The sequence below is a fragment of the Nelumbo lutea genome, chromosome 4 (genome assembly GCF_056320005.1).
Source record: "Nelumbo lutea isolate HS-2025 chromosome 4, American lotus-T2T, whole genome shotgun sequence".
Taxonomy (NCBI): Eukaryota; Viridiplantae; Streptophyta; class Magnoliopsida; order Proteales; family Nelumbonaceae; genus Nelumbo; species Nelumbo lutea.
In genome coordinates, this window is record NC_142687.1 from 43,476,682 (window position 1) to 43,498,641 (window position 21,960).

The 21,960-nt window shown below is 39.2% G+C and overlaps 1 protein-coding gene across 3 annotated transcripts in view; it reads left to right on the top strand.

The window, feature by feature from the left end:
- The window catches only part of LOC148855465 (putative cyclic nucleotide-gated ion channel 20, chloroplastic), a 162,102-nt gene that overhangs the window by 73,312 nt on the left and 66,830 nt on the right, over positions 1-21,960 (top strand). For all 3 annotated transcript variants that reach the window (XM_088982291.1, XM_088982292.1, XM_088982293.1), the window contains 2 exons: positions 14,248-14,523; positions 17,951-18,096. In XM_088982291.1, coding sequence (XP_088838417.1) covers positions 14,248-14,523; positions 17,951-18,096 — 422 coding nt within the window. The remainder of the gene's footprint in view (positions 1-14,247; positions 14,524-17,950; positions 18,097-21,960) is intronic.

Sequence of the window (21,960 nt, forward strand, 5' to 3'; positions counted from 1 at the left end):
ACTTGTAGAGGAAGGTAGCATTGTCTCATTTACTTCTGATGGTTATTTGATAAAGGACCGACAAACCGAGGAGGTGAAGGGGAAGGGGCGTAGACTGGGACGACTATTTGCTTTGGAGTTTGAGAAGAATAAGGCTTCACATGTTTCTACTTCTTGTTTGCTTTCTACTACTTTTGGTTTTGAGTCTTTCAGTTGTAATAATGATTGGCATTTGTGGCATAAACTGTTGGATAGTTTTGTATGCCCTTAGCTTCAATCAGAATGATGTACTTTATGAGTTTATTGTAAATGAATCAAAGTGCATATTTGATTCATGCTCCCTTGGTATGTTTCTGTGTAATACCCTTAAACTGGACACTTAATGAGACTCGTGTTAGTTTAGAATGTTCACAGCTAGTGGGTCGGTCTGGGGAGACCTATCCTGATAAGGCTGACACTGTTGTGCCACCAAGTCAGTTGGGGTGGCCTGTCTCAGCTGTCAGGGTGAGACCCTAGGCACATACAGTGTAGGATTGATTGAATCTTTGAACTGGACCAGATTTCCAGTATTGCCCTGGACCTTGGAGATTAATGGGCAAATCTGGAAAGTTACATCCAACCCCTAGTCTCGATTATGATACTGCACTAGGTGTTGGATTGGGTTGCCTTTGATGTACCAATCAATGAGATCCTTAGTGGGGGTCAAAACTTGGGTATGTTGGGACAGTCTGAGAATTCATCTGAGTGGGTGATCATAGTGACAGGATCAGCCCCTTTGTCGGACAAAGGTAATGATCGGGGATGCACTCTCACTGATGGAAACCAAGACTGCCGGCAACCAATTTCAATCATTGAGATTTGTTTTGCAAAATATATTTTATATGAGATATAAAAGTATATATATTATAGTTTCTAAAAAGTTTGCAAAAAGGTTTTAATTCCCAGGATCCATATATGTAGAGAATGCAACACTGTTCCTTGCAGCCGAGGGAGAGGTCCTCTCTTGTCGGGCAGTGTTTGTTCATTAAGGGCTGAGAAGTTAAGTGTAAGACCATTGAGGATAATACCTGATGGGCTAATCTTGCATCTGCCCACAGTCCCACAGTCCTTGGGTGTTACAAGGTGGCTTGGCCCAGGGACCACTTAGGGTAAGTGTTGGGACCATAGAGCCCATTTGATGGGTTTCAGGAGGTCCATTGTCCATAACAGTGTATTCGGCCAGGCCTTGTAACAAAGGCTGGGCCGAACCATTGTGGCTGATTTGTAGATCAATGCTTGGGTCCCACGCCAAACAAGGAAGCCCAACTGGGCAGCAGTTAGGAAGGTTAAGTGGGCACATATGCTTAATGGGCCGAAAGCCCATTTTGAACTAGACTTATTTAATAAGTTAAATATGGGTGAATTCTGAGATGGATCAGGAGATAGGATAGGGTCTCATCCCTATCCACTTAGAGAGTCCAGATCTGAATATGATTCAGATCTAGAAATCTCCTAATGAGATTAGGAGATGGCTGATCAATCTGCAGATAAGATAAGGGTTTATCCTTATCATCTAAAAGGATGTCTGATCCAAATATGATTTGGATCAGTAGCTCCTAATTGGATTAGGAGCTGATCTTTTAGGATTAGAAAAGGAGGGGGCGGCAGCCTTCAGAGACAGATATTCACTTCCTCTTCAGAGCTGAAAATCACAGAAGAAAGATTTTAACAGTCCCTGTGAAAATCTTTCTTGCCGCCTCCTTCTTGCAGCCGCCAGACATCCAGTTCGATCTCCAGCACTGTGGGAGAAGTCAAGATTCGATCTTGACATCAGTTCTTTGTGAAAGAATTGATTGGAAGTTGTGCTCACGTGCCATTCTATTGTTTCTTGCGAAGGACAGAGTTCTTGGAGAAGAACACTGCTGATTCTGCTCCATCCTACACTGTGCCATCTTCAGTGGGAGCAGTTTTTGGATCTTTCCTTGGGCGTGAATACCTTCGTTGCGAGATATTATTTCTCCGTATAAGGTATAATCATCTCCTACTCCTTTTGGTTCAGATCTGGTTCAGTTTATGGTTCAAGATTAATCCTTGAAAATGTGATTTTCTAAATAGGGAATGCGATTCCCAGTTGGAGAAATGAAATTTTTGAAATTCGCCCCTTTATTCCATAAGATTTGGGTGTCCATACGATGGATCCCTCATCCCTTCAGTGGTATCAGAGCCAGGTTCAAATCTTGAACCAATTTGTTTCAGATCTGAACCTGCGCAAATGGGCAGAAGGCGTTCTACCCAATTTGCGCAGATATGGGTTTTGGGAAATTTGTTCCCAAAATTATGGGCGAATAATCTGAAATTAATTTTATATAAATTTGATTATTTTTTAGAGTTGTTCTTTATGATTTTCTTGATTTATGGGCTGTTTGTACAAGAGGAGATTGAATTCTTGATTTGCGCAGGGAACCTGCGATTTTGCAGATTATGGATTATTTTGTTACATTTGGTTTGTAAAATATATATTTTTTATTTTTTAGACTGAATGTTTAGGTATTCGATCTGATGTAATTATTAATAGAAATTAGGATTTCTATTTATGTTATTTTGGATCGAAGATGGCGGTGCAAAGAAAGAGAACTCGCAGAGAAGGAGATTTCGTAGATGGGAGAATCACTATCTGCGATTTGCAGTTTATGAAACTGCAACCAGTGATCTAACCTCTGTTTTGCAGGATGGAATGTGCGAACAACCCTAGGAGACTGATTATTGTTTTTCTTTTATCAGTATTTAATTTCAGATTATTTTATTGAATTAAAGATTTAATTAAAGATCAAACCCTAGACCCATTCGAACCAAGATTGGTTCAAATTATTTGGACCCAATCTATGGTTCGATCTAGGCTAAAAGTCAGCCCTAATTTTCTCACTAATGGGCCTGAGGATTGAAAATTAATTAAATGCTTAATTCGGCCCAACCTGTAAAGGCCCAGCTTTAAATAGTTAAAACTGCTAAAAGTCCACTTAACACTTAAAGCTATATGGGTCGAAGCAATCAACCCTTCTTTAGCCCATATACCTAGATAATATTAATGGTTAATATTATGGTTTCAAAATGTGCTCCAAATGGGCTTTATAGATATTTAATTGATTGGATCAATTTATCATTGCATGTGATGTATGGATGTGTGATGTGCTACGTACATGGGCCATAAGTGCTTGGCCCATGCTCAATCGACAGTGGCTCTTGCGCACATCATGGATGAATGCACATCATTGCCATGGTGTCCCTTCTGGTCATCTGATACCTCCCTCAGTAGTGGGCCCCACACCTCATGAAGAGGTTACGTGTGGGACCCTAGCTGATTTGGGCACACCAAAATCTGACTTTATGAAAGTCAGTGGGAGACACTTGGGTTTGACCTAGATCAAACTAGGGCGTAATTTACTGTTCCCTCTAGCTAATATGAGTGCATGTGATAGGGAGATTCATATGATGAACTCTCTAAAGGCCTTCCATCATTAGCATGAGGATGGGTCCTTCAGTAATGAGGAAATGCACCAGAAAATGGGCTATCCATTTGTTGTTGGGCTTGGCTGAATGTTTCATAAGATGATAGGGGCGTCATAGACCGATGTGGGAGGGGCTTCACCAGAAAATGGGAACTCTCTCACGATACCTTGGCGTTCACGAACATGATGGGTAAGCACTCACTAGACAGAAAGGTTTACCTGAAAATGGCTCTGAACCTTGTCCGACAGAGGCCAAAGGGAAAGCTCATATGATGAGTGGATATGATCTTTCACAGAAAGGTAGTGGGGTTATGCAGCTGAAACAGTTGGATCCATGCACCCTATGTGATTTCCCACATTTCCATAGACAACTCATAATCTCTGTCACTGAGAAAGGAGGGAAATCTCAGAGATGAATAAATGGAAATGGAACGTAGATTAAAATCCATATCTATGTAATGAACATGAATCAAATTAGGTTGTGGACTGATGTTTGCTTTCTTATCAGAAAATGGCAAACGGACAATTTGCAAAGCTACATGATGACAACAAACTGAAGGGCCCAAACTATGTTGACTGGTATAGGAACCTTATGTTGGTCTTAACCTCTGAGAAATTGGACAAGGTAGCCAAGAATCCTGCCTTGGATCGTTCGGGAGATAGGGCTTCTGAGGCTCGGAGAAGAAAATACCAAGAATGGGAGGAGAAAAACTCCCTTGCCTACTGCTATATCATTGCCTCCTTGGACAACCCAATTCAAAGGCAGTTCGATCAGATCGAACTTGCTAAGGATGTATTGGACAGTCTCAAGACAATGTACGAAGAGCAGAATCGTTCTACTCGGCAAAAGGTCTTGAAACAGTTCATGACCGTGCAGATGTCCAAGGGCCAACAAGTTCACGAACATTGTCTCCGGATGATGGGTTATATCAACGAACTGGAGGCTCTTGGATCCGGGCTGGATCTGGTAACACAGATCGATGCTATTCTCAACTTTCTGCCTCCATCCTTTAATCAATTCATCATGAATTACAACATGAACAAGTTGAACGTCAGCTTGCAGGATCTCAGCAATATGTTGTAGAGGGCCGAAGAATTGATTAAAAAGGATGAGCCCATTGCCATGCTTGTTGAAACTGACAAATCGGGCAAGAAAAGGAAGGCAAAGAGAAAGCCCCAGAAGAAGGCTGCCAAACCCAAGAAGTAGAGGAAGGACAAGGCATCGGATGCCTATCACTTCTGCAAGAAGACCGGCCATTGGAAAAGGAACTGTTCTGCCTACCTGGAATCCAAGAAAGGTAATCTCAAGACTTGTGTTATAGAAACCAACTTATTGGTAGCTTCTGCGTCCTGGTGTATTGACTCCGGGGCTTCAACTCATGCGTGTAACTCACTACAGGGGTTCAAGGTCAGCAGAAGGATGAGTGAAGAAGTCACGCTTTACTTGGGGACTACTACAACTGTTGCAGCCGCGGCCATAGGAACCGTGGAGTTACTTTTTTGAGAAGGAACTATTGTACTAAAAGATTGCCTTTATGTACAAAATTTAAGAAGAAATTTTATTTCTATCTCAAAACTGTGTGCAAATGGTTATTCTGTCTTCTTTAGTAATATGATTACTATTAAAAAAAACAACATATTCATCGCATACAGGGAACTTGAGAACGGTCTCTATGTTCTACATTATTCTCTAAAAACTAACATAACCGAAACTACGTCGGCAGAAATCCCCAAGAAGAGAGCCCATGATACAGTTAATCCCATGTGCCTGTGGCATTACCGACTTAAGCATATCGGTATTGACCGAATCACAAGGTTGGTAAAGGATTGTCCTTTGGATTTTCTAACTGTAGAAGATCTTCCCACTTGTGAGCCTTGCCTGCAAGGCAAGATGACAAAACGACCATTTAACGGTAAGCCTGAAAGATGTACAGGCACACTTGACCTTATACATAGTGATGTGTGTGGTCCCCTGAGTGTTAGGACACGAAATCAACACGTGTATTTCATCACCTTCACCAATAATTTTTCACGATATGGTTACGTGTACCTAATGAGACAAGTCTGAATCGTTTGAAAAGTTCAAAGAGTTCATACAAGAGGTTGAGAAACAGTTAGGGAGAGAAATTAAATCCCTTCGATCAGATTGAGGTGGCAAGTATCTCTCTGAAGAATTCAGGGACTACTTAAAGGACAATGGGATAGTATCACGATTAGCTCCTCCTGTTACACCACAACTTAACGGTGTTTCAGAGAGGAGGAATAGGACCTTATTGGATATGGTCCGGTCACTTCTCATACACTCAGAGTTACCCACATCCTTTTGGGGTTACGCATTAGAGACTGCGATTTACGTGCTGAATCGGGTTCCAACGAAATCGTTTTCAAACACTCCATATGAACTTTGGACCGGAAAGAAACCAAGTGTTAGACACTTGAAGATTTGGGGTTGTCCAGCACACGTTAAAAGAACGAGTGCAAACAAGTTGGAATCCAAGACCAGTCGTTGCCTATTTGTAGACTACCCAAAAGGCTCAGTAGGTTACCTATTCTATGACCCAAGTGAGCAGAAGGTGTTTTGCAGCCGAAATGCACAGTTCTTGGAAACCGATTATATCCTGGACACCCATCGTAAGGAAATAGTCCTTGATGAGGAGAGTTCAGGAGCAGTGGGAAATGTCTCATCGTAAGGAAATAGTCCTAGAAGATCCACTCGGGTATCCAAGCCACCAGGCCGTTATGGTTATGACTAGGATAGTTACCTGGTGGAAACTTTGACTAGTGAGGAGGATCTCGTGACTTACGCGGAAGCTATGTTGGACATAGATTCCCAGAAGTGGGTGGAGGCCATGAGAGCAGAGATGGACTCAATGGAGACCAATAAAGTCTGGACTCTAGTAGATCCGCCCTCTGGGGTGAAAGCAATCGGTTGCAAATGGATTTACAAGAGGAAGAAGGGCCCCGATGTTAGGGTTGAGACCTTCAAAGCTCGTCTGGTGGCAAAAGGGTACATTCAAAAAGAGGGCATCGACTATGAGGAAACCTTTTTGCCTGTGGCCATGCTTAAATCCATTTGGATCCTGCTAGCTGTAGCAACATACCATGATTATGAGATTTGGCAGATGGATGTCAAAACTGCATTCCTGAATGGAGATTTTACTGAAGATATCTATATGTAGCAGCCGCAAGGCTTCATTGTTATAAGTCAGGAAAACATAGATCCATTTATGGACTTAAGCAAGCTTCTAGGAGTTGGAACATCCGTTTTGACTCTGTTGTCAAATCGTTTGACTTCAAGCAGAATCCAGATGAACCCTGTGTTTACAGGAAGTACAGTGGAGATAAGGTTACCTTTTTGGTTCTGTATGTAGATGACATTCTACTCATTGGGAATGATGTCAGAATGTTAACTACGATGAATGTATGGCTTTCACAGCAATTCTCCATGAAGGATCTTGGAGAAGCTTCCTATATACTGGGTCTTCGACTCTATAGAGATAGATCAAAGCGGATAATATGATTATCCCAATCTGCTTACATTGACAGAATAGTCAAAAGATACAGCATGGAAAACTCCAAGAAAGGAAATGTTCCTTTCAGGCACGGAGTCACTCTCTCCAAGAAGATGTCTCCCAAGACTTCTGAGGAGATTGATGGCATGAAAGACGTTCCCTATGCCTCTGCCGTAGGGAGCATCATGTATGCCATGCTGTGCACTCGTCCTGACATTGCTCAGGTAGTGAGTGTAGTAAGCAGATTTCAGGCCAACCCAGGGTAGGAGCACTGGACTGCTGTGAAAAACATACTTAAGTACCTTCGAAGGACAAAAGAGTTTTGTCTAGTATTCGACGGTACCTCACTACAGATCCAAGGATATGCAGATGCTGATTTTCAATCGGATCCAGATGATAGAAAGTCTACATTTTGATATGTTTTCACGATAGAATCGTGTGTTGTTTGCTGGAAAAGCAGCAAACAGGGGTCCACTGCTGAATCTACGACCGAGGCCGAGTACATTGCCGCAAGTGAGGCTGCCAAAGAAGCTGTGTGGATGAAGAAGTTCGTTTACGAGTTGGGAGTAGTTCCGTCCAACACATCACCCATCCCATTGTTGTGTGACAACAATGGAGCCATTGCTCAGGCTATGGAGCCACGAGCCCATTCGAAGTCGAAGCGCATCAAGAGGAAGTACCACGTACTACGGGAGATTGTTGGTAGAGGGGACGTCCTGATTCAGAAGGTAGCGTCAGCGGAAAATGTAGCAGACCCATTGACGAAGCCACTATCACAGAAAGTGTTTGAGAAACACGTGGAAAGCATGGGACTCCGGCTTGTACCTGATTGGACCTAAGTGCAAGTGGGAGCTGTTGGACAATTTTGTATGCCCTTTGCTTCAATCAGAATGATGTACTTTATGAGTTTATTGTAAATGAATAAAAGTGCATATTTGATTCATGTTCCCTTGGTATGTTTCTGTGTAATACCCTTAAACTGGACACTTAATGAGACTCGCGTTAATTTAGAATGTTCACAGCTAGTGGGTCGGTTTGGGGAGACCTATCCTGATAAGGCTGACACTGTTGTGCCATCAAGTCGGTTGGGGTGGCTTGTCTCAGCTGCCTGGGTGAGACCCTAGGCACGTACAGTGTAGGATTAATTGAATCTTTGAACTGGACCAGATTTACAGTATTGCCCTGGACCTTGGACATTAATGGGCAAATCTGGAAAGTTACACCCAACCCCTAGACTCGATTATGATACTGCACTAGGTGTTGGATTGGGCTGTCTTTGATGTACCAATCAGTGAGATCCTTAGCGGGGGTCAAAACCTGGGTATGTTGGGACAGTTTGAGAATTCATCTGAGTGGGTGATCATAGTGAAAGGATCAGCCCCTTTGTCGGACAAAGGTAATAATCGGGGATGCACTCTCACTGATGGAAACCAAGACTGCCGGCAATCAATTTCAATCGTTGAGATTTGTTTTGCAAAATATATTTTATATGAGATATAAAAGTATATATATTATGGTTTCTAAAAAGTTTGCAAAAAGGTTTTAATTCCTGGGATCCATATAAGTAGAGAGTGCAACACTGTTCCTTGCAGCTGAGGGAGAGGTCCTCTCTTATCGAGTAGTGTATGATCATTATGGGCTGAGAGGTTAAGTGTAAGACCATTGAGGATAATACCTGATGGGCTAATGTTGCATCTGCCTACAGTCCCTGGGTGTTACAAGGTGGCTTGGCCCAGGGACCACTTAGGGTAAGTGTTGGGCCCATAGAGCCCATTTGATGGGTTTCAGGGGGTGCACTGCCCATAAGAGTGTATTCGGCCAGGCCTTGTTACAAAGGCTGGGCCGAACCCATGTGGCTGATGTGTAGATCAATGCCTGGGTCCCACGCCATACAGGGAAGCCCAACTGGGCAGTAGTTAGGAAGGTTAAGTGAGCACATAAGCTTAATGGGCCTAAAGCCCATTTCGAACTGGGCTTATTTAATAAGTTAAATATGGGTGAATTCTGAGATGGATCAGCAGATAGGATAGGGTCTCAACCCTATCCACTTAGAGAGTCCAGATCTGAATATGATTCAGATCTAGAAACCTCCTAATGAGATTAGGAGATGGCTGATCTAATCTGCAGATAGGATAAGGGTTTATCCTTATCATCTAAAAGGATGCCTGAACCAAATATGATTTGGATCAGCAGCTCCTAATTGGATTAGGAGCTGATCTTCTAGGATTAGAAAAGGAGGGGGTGGCAACCTTTAGAGACAGATACTCCCATCCTCTTCAGAGTTGAAAATCACAGAAGAAAGATTTCTGCAGTTCTTGTGAAAATCTTTCTTGCCGTCTCCTTCCTACAGCCACCAGACTTCTAGTTCGATCTCCAACACTATGGGAGAAGTCAAGATTCAATCTTGACATCAGTTCTTTGTGAAAGAATTGATTGGAAGCTGTGCTCACGTGCCATCCTGTTGTTTCTTGCGAAGGACAGAGTTTTGGAGAAGAACACTGTTGATTCTGCTCCATCCTACACTGCGCCGTCTTTAGTGGGAGCAGTCTTTGGATCCTTCTTTTGGCGTGAACACCTTCATTGGGAGATATTATTTCTCCGTATCAGGTATAATCATCTCCTACTCCTTTTGGTTCAGATCTGGTTCAGTTTATGGTTCAAGATTGATCATTGAAAATGTTATTTTCTAAATAGGGAATGCGATTCCCAGTTGAAGGGAGAGATAAATTTTTGAAATTCGCCCCTTTATTCTACAAGATTTGGGCATCCATACGATGGATCCCTCATCCCTTCATAAACACCTTGGCCATTTGTTTTCTAAGAAACTTGATCAGTTATTTGCTTCTGGTAGCTTACCTGTTTTTGTTATTTCCTTTAAGAATGTTAATAAAAATTGCATTAATTGTGGTTTATGTAAGAGTCATATTTTACCTTTTTCTTCTCACTCTGAGCATGCTATAGTTCTTTTTCATTTAATATATAGTGATGTTTGGTCATCTCTTGTTGTTTCACGACTGGGTTATAAGTAGTTTGTAACCTTTATTGATGACTGCACCGGATTCACTTGGATTTATTTACTTCGAAGGAAATCTGAAGTTTACTCTATATTTAAGCACTTTCATGCTTATGTTACTACTCAATTTGATGCTCAGATATGTGTGCTATGATTGGATTCAGGGGGAGAGTATTTTGATAGGGATTTCCAAACTTACTTAAAACAACATTGAATTCAATCCCAGAAAACCTATCCAGGTACCCCATAACAATGTAGGGTAACAGAAAGAAAGAATGAGCCTATTTTGAGTGTAGTCAGAACACTTCTACAAGATTCCCATGTACCCTCTTGGTTTTGGGTGGAGGCGGCCAGCAATGCTGTGTATCTCAAAAATCGTCTTCCTTCATTTGTTTTAAATAATTCTTCTCATTTCCAATCTCTCTTCCACAAACCTCCAGATCTATCTATAATTAGGGTTTTTGGTTGTGCTTGTTTTGTTCACCTTCCACCTCATGAACGCACAAAGTTAACCACACAAACAGCTTTGTGTGCCTTTATGGGGTACAATTCTGAACATAAAGGATTCCTTTTCTATGATCCTTTGGTCTAACATATTCGAATCTCTCGTAATGTAGTTTTCCTTGAGAGCGTGTCCTTTTTTGAACATATTGTAAAATTCCCAACTCCTTCCACTTCCTTGTTACGCAATTTTGATTTTACAGGTACCTCAAGTATACCCATGCCACCTCTGTAGAAACATTAGACCTACAGGAAGTAACAATCTTCTTCAGTCTCAATGTCCCCCCTGCTCCACCACCAACTGCTGATCCAGTCACTCCAATTGCCCTAGTAAGTGCACCTGATCCACCCCTTGAACCCATTGTACCCACTTTACGTCATTCTTCTAGAATTTCTCGCCCACATAACCATTATGGTTTTTGACCGGACCATAGATCCTTCTTTGATGTTTTATCTACTACGGACATTCCCAGATCTTACCAGCAGGTTGTATCAAAACCACATTGGAAAGATGCCATGAATTTTGAGATCCGAGTCCTTAAGAATGACACTTGGGACTTGGTCAAAGCTCCACCTGAGATATCTCTCATAGGGAGCCGATGGTTCTACTCTGTGAAAATGAAATCTGATGGGAGTCTAGACAGATACAAGGTTAGGTTGGTTGCACAAGGCTATAAACAGGAATATGGGATAGACTATGAGGAGACCTTTGCTCCTATAGCAAAAATGACCACTGTACGACTTCTGATGGCTATATCTACAGCTAAGCAGTGGACAATCGATTCAAATGGACATAAAGAATGCATTCCTTCATGGGGAGTTGAAGGAGACAGTCTATATGAAGCCCCCTCTTGGATATTGTACAAACATGCAGCTTGTTTTTCATCTAAAGAAGTCACTCTATGGTTTGAAGCAAGCTCCTAGAGCCTGATTTGAGAAGTTCAGATTTGTTATCACTGATGCAGGATTTATCCAGAGTTCTTCGGATTATTCTTTATTGACTTTAAGGCGAAAGCAGGGAGTGACGATCTTACTTCTTTATGACGATTTTTATAGGGGATGATGTAGAAGGAATTGTTGAGCTGCGATAGTTACTCGGTGAATCCTTTAAGATAAAGGACTTGGGGTCTTTGACATATTTCTTGGGGCTATTTTGTTAACCAACAAAAGTATGCAGCTGATCTAGTTAAACTGACCAATCTCAGTGATTCCGTGATTGTGGACACCCCACTAGAATTGAATTTAAACTCAGCAAAGATGATGGTTCTCTCCTTGAAGATTCTACCCTTTATTGTCAACTAGTGAGCAGTTTAATCTCTCTCACCATGAATTGGCCAGATATATCATATGCAGTTCAACTGGTGAGCCAGTTCATGTCTTCTCCAAGACAACCTCATTTATCTGCAGTTCATCGGATCATTAGACATGTGTGAGGCACCTTATCATATGGGATATTTTTCTCCTCTTCATCCCCTATTAACCTTACGGCTTATGTTGGTGTTGATTGGGCTGGTTGCCTTAGCACCCGATGGTCCACTACTGGCTGGTGTGTATTCTTAGTCAACTCTCTTATCTTGTGGAAGTGTAAGAAACAAACTACTATATCAAAATCTTCCATTGAAGCTGAATACAAAGCTGTCTTTTGTGTGTAGTGAAATCATATGGCTCCGGGCTCTTCTACTTGACATGCTTAATGAACCATCACCGTTTGTGCCTCTCTATGCAAACAATGTCAATGTAACCAAAATTGCCTCCCACCCTATCTTCCATGAGCACACTAAACACATAGAAGTTGATTGCCACTTCATCTACGCTCTTCTTCTTGAGGGTATTATATCTCTTCCTCATGTCTCCTCTAGGCTCCAACTGGCAGACCTGTTAACTAAAGCAATGACTCGGGCTCGGCATCTATTTCTCATGGACAAACTGATGCTTATTCCTAGGCATCAGTTTCAAGGGGAGTGTAGAGGTAGTGAGAAGATCTAGCCACAAGACTATTTTTGTACTTTTACTTCTTTTGTTGTACATCTATTTTATGTACTCTTTCTTCTATACACTAAAGGCAGATTTGTCCTTTTACTTTCTTTAATATAAATATCTCTTTTAGGGTATCAACAGTGACCATGTGACACACCTACCAATCTGTTGCATTCTCTTCTCTCTCTTTGTCTTTTCGATCTGACTCTGACACTAATGTGTGGCTGAATGGAATTAAGCAATCGCAGCATAACCATATAGTTTTCTTGCATCTAATGGGGATAACTAGGGTTTGGAATTAGGCTGTACTAAACTCCTAGTGATGTAACTTAGTCTTCCATGCTCACCATTGCCAATTCTTATAGGCTAAGACCATTCTAGGTTGTTAGTGCCATCTAGTCTTGCTGTAGAAATCTGCTCTACATTTTGGAGATCTCTAGTTTCTCTTGGAACCATATTTTATTAATAAGAATATCATCACTGCAGATTCGGATTAGCTGAATGCTTTGGCTGTTCAGCAGGCTGTGGAACCAATGATGAAGTTCCACACCAGTAAAAAATTCAGGGACCCCGCTGTGAAAGGTGCAGGCCCCATGTATTTTGTTACTTGTGTAGAACAGCCTGCTAAACAGCCAAAGCATTCAGCTACACCTTGCTCCATCACTGCATCCTCCCAGAACCATCTTAGTATCACCAGTAGACTTCTGATTACTCCCACTAGCCTCCATGTCTTTTTCAAACAATTCGAAACACCAAAATAATGAAAAGTAAACACTTATGGGTTGTATAAATCAGAGTTTTGGGCAACAAAAGGTCTTCCCAAGGGAAAATCTAACTTGGTAACTCTAGGAAGGAGAGATTCTTTAACCGATCTCTCAAAAAGAACAAGAAAGGTTTCCAGCTTAGATTGATCTCACATACAATGTGAAAGACACCCAATCAAATCAAGTCACAAAATAAAAATAACTCTAGAAAGAGTCCCATCTCTGAAACCCTAGCCCTTAACTTGGGAAGAACAAATCTTAGATTGATCTCTGCAGAGATCTCTACACTTACTCTTGTGGAAATTGATCTTCTTATAGAAGAAAAATAACTTGAATAAATGTCAATTTCCATTTCAAAAGATAAAAATGTATCCTTCCAATTGAAAAACTCCCTTTATTTCTCTGATTCTTCTTATTTCTAGGAAATTCTCCAAGAACATTACCTTGGGCAGCAACCAGAACTCCAAAAACTAAGAATTAGGCCAAATGTAAATAATTGCTCAGCCTTCTTTCTTCCATGCAATTATTGTCTGATCTGAAACTTGCATGAAGTTCACACCAAGAAGACTTCAAAATGCTCAGGTATGAAATAAACTGAACTCACAATAGATATCGTTCAAGAAAGAATGCAATGTACAAGAGAAGAGAAGAAATCTGAAACGAATAGTATAAGGGGAAAAATGCGGGAGAAGACAATTTACACTTATTCCCTTAACGAGGAGGAAACTAATAACAAATTCAATATAAACTAAATAGCCCATGGGCCTAATAACAAATTCAGAACATACATAAAAAAGAATAAGAAAAAAAGAATGAATCCGGACCTGTCAGCACTATGCAACCCTAATGCATTTGATACCTCTAGCTCTATATTTGTTCTTTTTCCACATATAATTTGTTACATGTTACTTGTATACTTGCTTTGAGTCAGACAATTTGCAATGACTTATTTTAATCATTTTGAACATTTATGCTGAAATTGGTATGCTAATTTGTTCTTTCTATTTTTTTTTCAGAGGGTGAATCAATGCCTTAGAGATGCATGTGATTCTTATGGAATGGGGGATTCTTCTCGAGTTGGTTATTGCAGGGACTTCATAGATTGTGGGCATGGTGATCCAAAAATGGAGCCATTACTAGAATGGAATGACTGGAAAAACCATACAGATGCAAATAATTGTTTTTCCAAAGATGGTCCTTTTAATTACGGAATCTACATCCAAGCTGTTAATATTACTGGGAAATCCAGTATCATTACAAGATATATATATTCCTTGTTTTGGGGTTTCCAGGTGCTTCTTGTATCTTTAAGTCAATCTATATATGTCACTCATTTTTTGTTGTGTTCTGGGCAATAGATAATTCTTATAAATCTTGCTTTCTTAAGATTTGTTGTTTAACTCAAGGTTCAAAATTTTGGATACACATGGATGCAATGGAAAGATATGGAAATGCTCAAATACATTGGGGAAACTCTTATAAATCCCACAAATACATAAATGACAATAAATTTAAAGATGAAATAACCATGGATAAAGTACAAATACATGACAAATGCACATTTTAGTAGTTTATATGGAGAGATACATTACAATGAACAATATTGGGAGTCTAGAACATCTAGATATCATACAATAACTTTACTATTAATGCAATAGGAAATGTTTAAGCATTCCAATCTACTAAAAATTCACTACAAGATACATTAAATTGCTGTTTGATATCCATGAATTTGATATATCATTGGTAAATCCATCTTATATTTTCCATAACATGAAAATCAATTTAGAATATATGAAATAAATTACTTTCTTAAATTTTCAGATCTTTTCCAAAAAATAAGAAAAATTCATTTTTGACATAAATTATTAGTTGGGACCCATGTGGTGCACTGGCTTTGTTAAACAAAACTGTAGCAGAAAGAACCCTTTAACATTCTTGACTAAGTCAATGTAGTCCAAGTCCAACTCAAGCATTACTTTCAAAATGTATAGTTAGTCCCAATATAATTTTTATTGTAGTAAATCTAAATATTATATTATTGTATAACTTTTACTTATCTATTCATTTTAAATATAATTTAAATGGATCTTAATACATAATTAAGTGCAATTTCAATTTTTATTAATAAACTAAAAATTTTTTTGGGTTGTATCTATTTCGTCCAAAATTTTATTTGTTTATTCAGCGTGAATAAAATTAGATGTAAATCAGTCCTCTAATATCAAGATTAAACTTAGTGATTAGCAAAATAGAACAGATCTGAATATCTATATAAGAGAGGAAGATGGCGAAGAGAAGAGGTAAAAGAAGAAGAGGTCAAATTAATCACCCTTCTCCTCTAACCCTATTTTATTAATCTCTAAAATATTGATGATGACAAGTATACCCTTAAGTGGGCGGCCATCTTGGCAGTTACATAAAGAAAATAAAATAAGAACAAATAACAGGCCCATTAAGTGAGGCCCATCAACATAAAATAAAAGATAAAATAAAGGATATCACACGAAAGGTTGTTAGGGCCCATTCGGCCCAGTCTCTTTACACTCCCCCTCAAGCTGAGCATAGATGTCAATCATGCCCAACTTGCTTATATAGTGTGTCAATTTCCCCCTGGGGAACTCCCTTGGTCAATATATCAGCCAGTTGCTCTTCTGATGTGATAAATGGTAAACAAACTTCTCCTGAAGAGACTCTTTCCCTTATGAAATGCCTATCAACCTCAATGTGCTTAGTTTTGTCATGTTGAACAGGATTATGTGCAATGTTGATAGCAGCTTGGTTATCACAATAGAGCATCATTGGTTTCTCGTAGTCCACCCCCAATTCTTCTAGAAGGGATCGTAGCCAAAGTAATTCCGACAATTACTGATTGTTTCTTACTCCTCCAAGACACAATATTCCCAGCAACCAGAGCACAATAACTAGAGGTGGACCTTCTGTCATCAATACATCCTGCCCAATCTACATCAATAAAGGCTTCCAACTTCATGCAACCATGCTTAGCAAATAGAATACCTTTCCCTGGAGTACCTTTCAAGTAGCATAGAACCCTTTCTACAATAGCTAGATGAGTATCTCTGAGAGAATGCATAAAATGACTAATAACACTGACTGTATAGGAAATATCTGGTCGATTCATGCAAAGGTATAACAGCTTCCCAAGCAGTCTTTGAAACACTCCCTTATCAGACAAAAGTTCACCATTTGTGGCAGAAAGCTTATGATTAGGATCAATGGGAGTGGAGATGGGTTTAGCTCCAAGTTTACCAGTTTTAGCAAGAAGATCAAAGACATATTTGTGCTGAGATATGAATATACCATCCTTAGATCGAGTGTACGAGTTTTTGTACCGAGGGTTCGAATCCCTCCCTTTCTGTTTCCTCTGATGACTTGAGATTTTTCTTTCGAATTCTAAAAAGATCTTGAGCCTCTTTTACCTTTTATCATAGTTAAATGTGTGGAATAGATAAAATCATAAGAAAATTCAGAAATAAATAATAAATTAAGGAAAATGAGAAACCCCTTATTTTTTTTTAATCCTCATGTCCAGGATTACTTCTTGGATCATTAGATAGGAATCCGAAGATGAATAACCCCAAAGGGTTGTGGGTTTTTTTCTACCAATTGGGGCCCTCCCTTCACAACCCCCATAGGGATATCAACAGGTGTTCCATCTTACAAATAAGGCATATCTTGTCTAGGCAAAATTTTTAAAATGATACCTTTATTCCCATGTCTTCCAACTACTTTATTACCTACTCTGATTTCACGTTTCTGTGAAATATATACACGAATCGTTTCTGGATTATAGCTGGAACCTCCTTTTTTCTGGATCCATCTCACATCAATAACTCGACTTCAATGCCTAGGAAATACCGAAGACCTCCCAAATCTTTGATTTCAAATTCGGAGTTGAGAAATGCTTTTAGTTTACTGGCCTCTTAAATGTCATTACCCGTGACCACAATAGCATCAACATAAACAATCAAGAAGGTCACTAGAGAGTCATTTCTCTTCAAGAACAGTGTATGATCAGATTGTGTTTGAATGTATCCAAAAGAGACAAGAGCAGCCCGAAATCTCTCAAACCAAGCCCGAGGAGATTGTTTGAGACCATAAATAGATTTGTGTAGTTTACACACCTTGCCTTTCATTTCTTTCCCATACACTCTTGGAGGTAGAGACATATGGACCTCTTCACGAAGTTCTCCATTCAAGAAGGCATTTTTAACATCGAACTTGTGTAGGGGCCAGTCAAAAGTAGCTGCTAGAGAAAGTAAAACCCTGACTGAAGTCATCTTAACTATAGGAGCAAATGTCTCAAGATTGGGTCGTCTATACGGTTTGTGTTAGTTTCATATGTCTGTTTATGTGTTTAGACCAGGTTAATGTTTTAGCTTTTTTTTGTGTAATAGATTGTTTGGTTGATCTATTAGAATAATTTGCACATTTCTATGAGGTTCAAATGTTACTTGAGCTCACTCTATCATGTAGTTTTGACTAAGTTCATTGTACAAATTTGCAGCATATTATTTTGTTTGTTAACCTTAGTTTCTTATATTTGTTTGATGGTTTGAAACATAAAGTTGTCTGAATGAGTAGAGTGTTTTTTTTCTAAATATTACTTACCTAGAATTTTGTTATTTGCCATTTGACTATTTATCGCACATACTACTAATTGGAACTATGTTTTCTTTTTTGGTGGTAATGCATTAGCAAATCAGCACGCTTGCCGGAAACCAAGTTCCTAGTGATTTTGTATGGGAAGTTCTTTTTACCATGGCAATTATTGGACTTGGCCTCTTACTTTTTGCATTACTGATTGGAAATATACAGAATTATTTGCAAGCCCTTGGAAGGAGGTATGTACTGTATTTATTGGATTGATAATGAAAAAAGTCACTGGATACGTAACATAAATGTAGAAAAAGTCTTTCATTTTTTTAATTGAAATTCAGGCTTGAGAGTTTGAGGAAAATTTTCATAATTTAAAGAAATTAACAAGTAGTTAAAGAAGCTCATTTAATGTTGAATTATGTTACTGATGCTTCCTTGAGGTCTGATAGACTATTTTTAACAAATGTGGTTTATGAAAGTCTAGGAAAGCATGTGCAACCATGAAATTTGGTTTGTCTAGGGTTTATATTGAATGGTACAAGTATTATATGACTTGGGCAATGTCATGTTAGGATTCAAGTTAAAGGATCTAAATTGCTGGTTAAAGAATGAGGGGACCTTTATCAATACACACAGAATACTTAACAAAAACCCAAGCACAAGAAAGTGGGAATTCGAGAAGAATTACTGTAGTGCAAATCTATTAAAATGGGACAAAAGGGAAGTTGAATTAGGTTTTAATCTAATGGAGTAGACACAAGGGATGTTTTCTACTTGACTGGTTTCATAGGGCAAAACAGTAAGAGTATCTGAAAGGATTCAGTTACAAGATGTTTATTTACTGGTTATTGGTCAATGTTAGCCCCAAAGTAGAGTTTTTGTATCACCTCATAGCAACACCCAATATGCAACATTGAACGATAGCAAAGATTTATCATATTTAGAAACTTGGAAAGCAGGAAAAAAAAACCTGTAGATCCTGTAATCTGTAGGGTTCTCTGGGTATCAGACCTAGAACTTCTTTTTTCAAGGGGCCACACAATGAAGGATAGCCATCCCCCAAATCCATAATCTCCCCAATCCATGAGGCAACAGGATTTGATCCCATGTCTCTGCTACAACTAGCCAGAGAACTTACTAACTGAACCATCACGAGTTGGTAATATTGAAATGAAAAATTTTAATTGTTTATTCATTACCTAAAAGACAAATATTGCTACATATTATGCTATATAGGCCTTGTTTGTTTGCTATGCAATTTCATTTGCGGTGATGCAAATGTATGAGAGTGTAAATGATTTGAGTTCGCATCCTGATTTTTTTTTGTTTTTACTCTTTTATCATTTTCCTTCCATTTGCATTGTGGATTAAGCATGGTTTGAATATTGGCAATATTTGGTGAAATTTCCCTTGAATATCCCCCTTTTTCTAGGTGACGATGCAAAGTTTTTTGGGAATCTTTTTTTTCCAAATATCTCCAAAATTTTTGGATGTCAGTGATGTTTTAATTTCATTGATAAATTATATTTTGGTTTAAAACTTTAGAATATTATTAAAAACTTTTCATTTTTTTTTAAATTCTCATATTTTTTTTTAAATATTTTCCTAAAAGAACCAATGAGGAACTTATTAAAGTCTCATAGTTTTATCCTATTTGACTTATAAAGTTCTTTGCTATTGTTTATAAATTTATTAAAATATTTTCCTAAAATATGGAAAGTGGCATATTTAATGAAGAGAAGATGGATAAAAGAATAAAAGGGGAATGAAGAAAAGGATACTTATTAAAGTCTCTTAATTTTCTCCTATTAAAAGGAAGGGAAATTTTAAGCTCATGCAACTTTAAACAGTGGTAGCAGTGGCTCATATAAAATAGGTTTCCCTTCCTTTCTGTTCCTCTTCTTTCAAACCAAACACAGCCCAAGTGTGCAACTATACTTCTTTTGATGATTTCTTGAAGGTTTATTAAATAATTCCATGTTCTAGAAAATTTTGAAGAAAACATTTTGTTTTCTTGGTGACTCGTTGCCCAATGGGGATATAGGTTTGATGGGTTCAAGGACCAAGGTAAAGTGAGGAAAGGTGTTAGGCACCCTGCACACGCCCGGTTAAACCAATCTCTACTTCACCAATGTTCCAAGGATGATTTTTAATAATTTTGGGCCTTAAAAATTAGCACCCACTTTAATAGTAATGGACAAATAATATTAAAACTACTAAAAGAAATAAACTAAAGAAATGACAATATCAAATGAAGAGAGAATGTTCAAATAGCTAGGTAAATCATGCAAGTCATAATCTATCATTGAAACAAGTGAGTGGAGGATACATGAACTAAAAACTAATTATTTGCTATAGAAATTAAAGCTAACGAAATCCTAAGTGATGGACTATGTGTTGGAATACGGTTAGAATCTATCTGATGGGTGGTTGTGTTAGACAGTTGCATGCCCTTAGCTCCAATCAGAATGATGTACATTATGAATTTACTGTAAATGAATAAAGTACATATTTGATTCATGTTCCTGTGGTGTGTTTTTGTGTAATACTCTTAAATTGGACACTTATGAGACTCGTGTTAGTTTAGAATGTTCACAGCCATTGGATAAGTCTGGGGAGATTTATTCTGCCAAGGCTGACACTGGTGTGCTGCCAATTATTAGGGCGGCTTGTCTCAACCGTCAGGGTGAGACCCAAGGCACATGCAATGTAGGATTAATTGAATCTTTGAATCGGACCAAATTTCTAGTATTGCCCTGGACCTTGGAGATTGATGGGCAAAACTGGAATGTTACACCTGACCCCTAGACTCGATTATGATACTGCACTAGGTGTTGGATGAAAGAATGGTATGATCCATCTAATGGACGCCAAGAAGGGTGCGGAATGGGGGCGAATTTCAAAAAAATTTCCTACCTTCTTCCAACTGGAAATCATATTCCCTAAATTTAGAATACTTTATTCAAGTATCCTACTTGAACCATAAACAAACCAGGTCTGAACCAAAAGGAAACAGGAAGGGTTATACCTGATCCGGAGAAATATTATCTCCCAAAGTTGGTGTTCACGCCCAAAGAAGTAACCAATCTTCCAACAGGGTGCGTCCTAGACACTGGATTCTTCACAAGAACCCTCGGGAAACCTTGAACACTGAATCCTATTGTCTTTCTTGCAAGACTATTGTCAAGAACTGCTTTCTTGACTTCCTGTTGCTGCAAAGATCCAATCTTCCAACAGGTAGTGGCAGCGGCTGAAGGAGGAGAAGTCTAGGGATGAAGAGGGCAGAATTGTCTCTTCTCTCTAGAGTCTGTGAGAGATCAAATCTCAGATTACAGGATGTGTTTCTTGCTTTCTCAAAACCCCTAGTTTGAAATCTGATATTTCTGCTAGAGTTTTCTCCTCTTTCTTCTTGATTAAGAAACCTCCCAATATTTTTGGGAGTTATCCCAATCCAAATCAGTATTTGGATAGAGGTTAATCTTAATCCTATCTGCAGATTAAGTTAGTTAATTCCTGATCTTATCAGGAGGTTACCAGATTCAAATCTAATTTGAATTTGGTCTCTTAGAGTGGATAAGGTCAAAGACCCAATCCTTTTACTAACAGTAATCTCAAATTCGCACCATGAACTGGTGATCATATCAGCCCAGTTCGAAATGGGCTTTTGGCCCATTAAGTGTTCAGTATTTAACCAGTTTCCAACCTACTGCCCAGTTGGGCTTCTTTGTATGGCGTGGGACCCAAGCATTGATCTACACACCAGCCACATGGGTTTGGCCCAGCCTTTATTACAAGGCCCAGCCGAATTCACTGAAAGACTCAGTGACCCCCTTGAGCCCATCACATGGACACTATGGGCCCAACACTTACATTAAGTGGTCCTTGGGCCAAGCCATCTTATAAAAACCCAGGGACTGTGGGCAGGTGCAAGATTATCCCATCAGGTATTATCCTAAATGGTCTTACACTTAACCTCTCAGCCCTTAATGATCAAGCACTGCCCGACAAGAGAAGACCTCTCCCTCGGCTGCAAGGAACAGTGCCGCACTCTCTACTCACATGGATCTTGGGAATTAAAACCTTTTGCAAATCTTTTTGAAACCGTACAT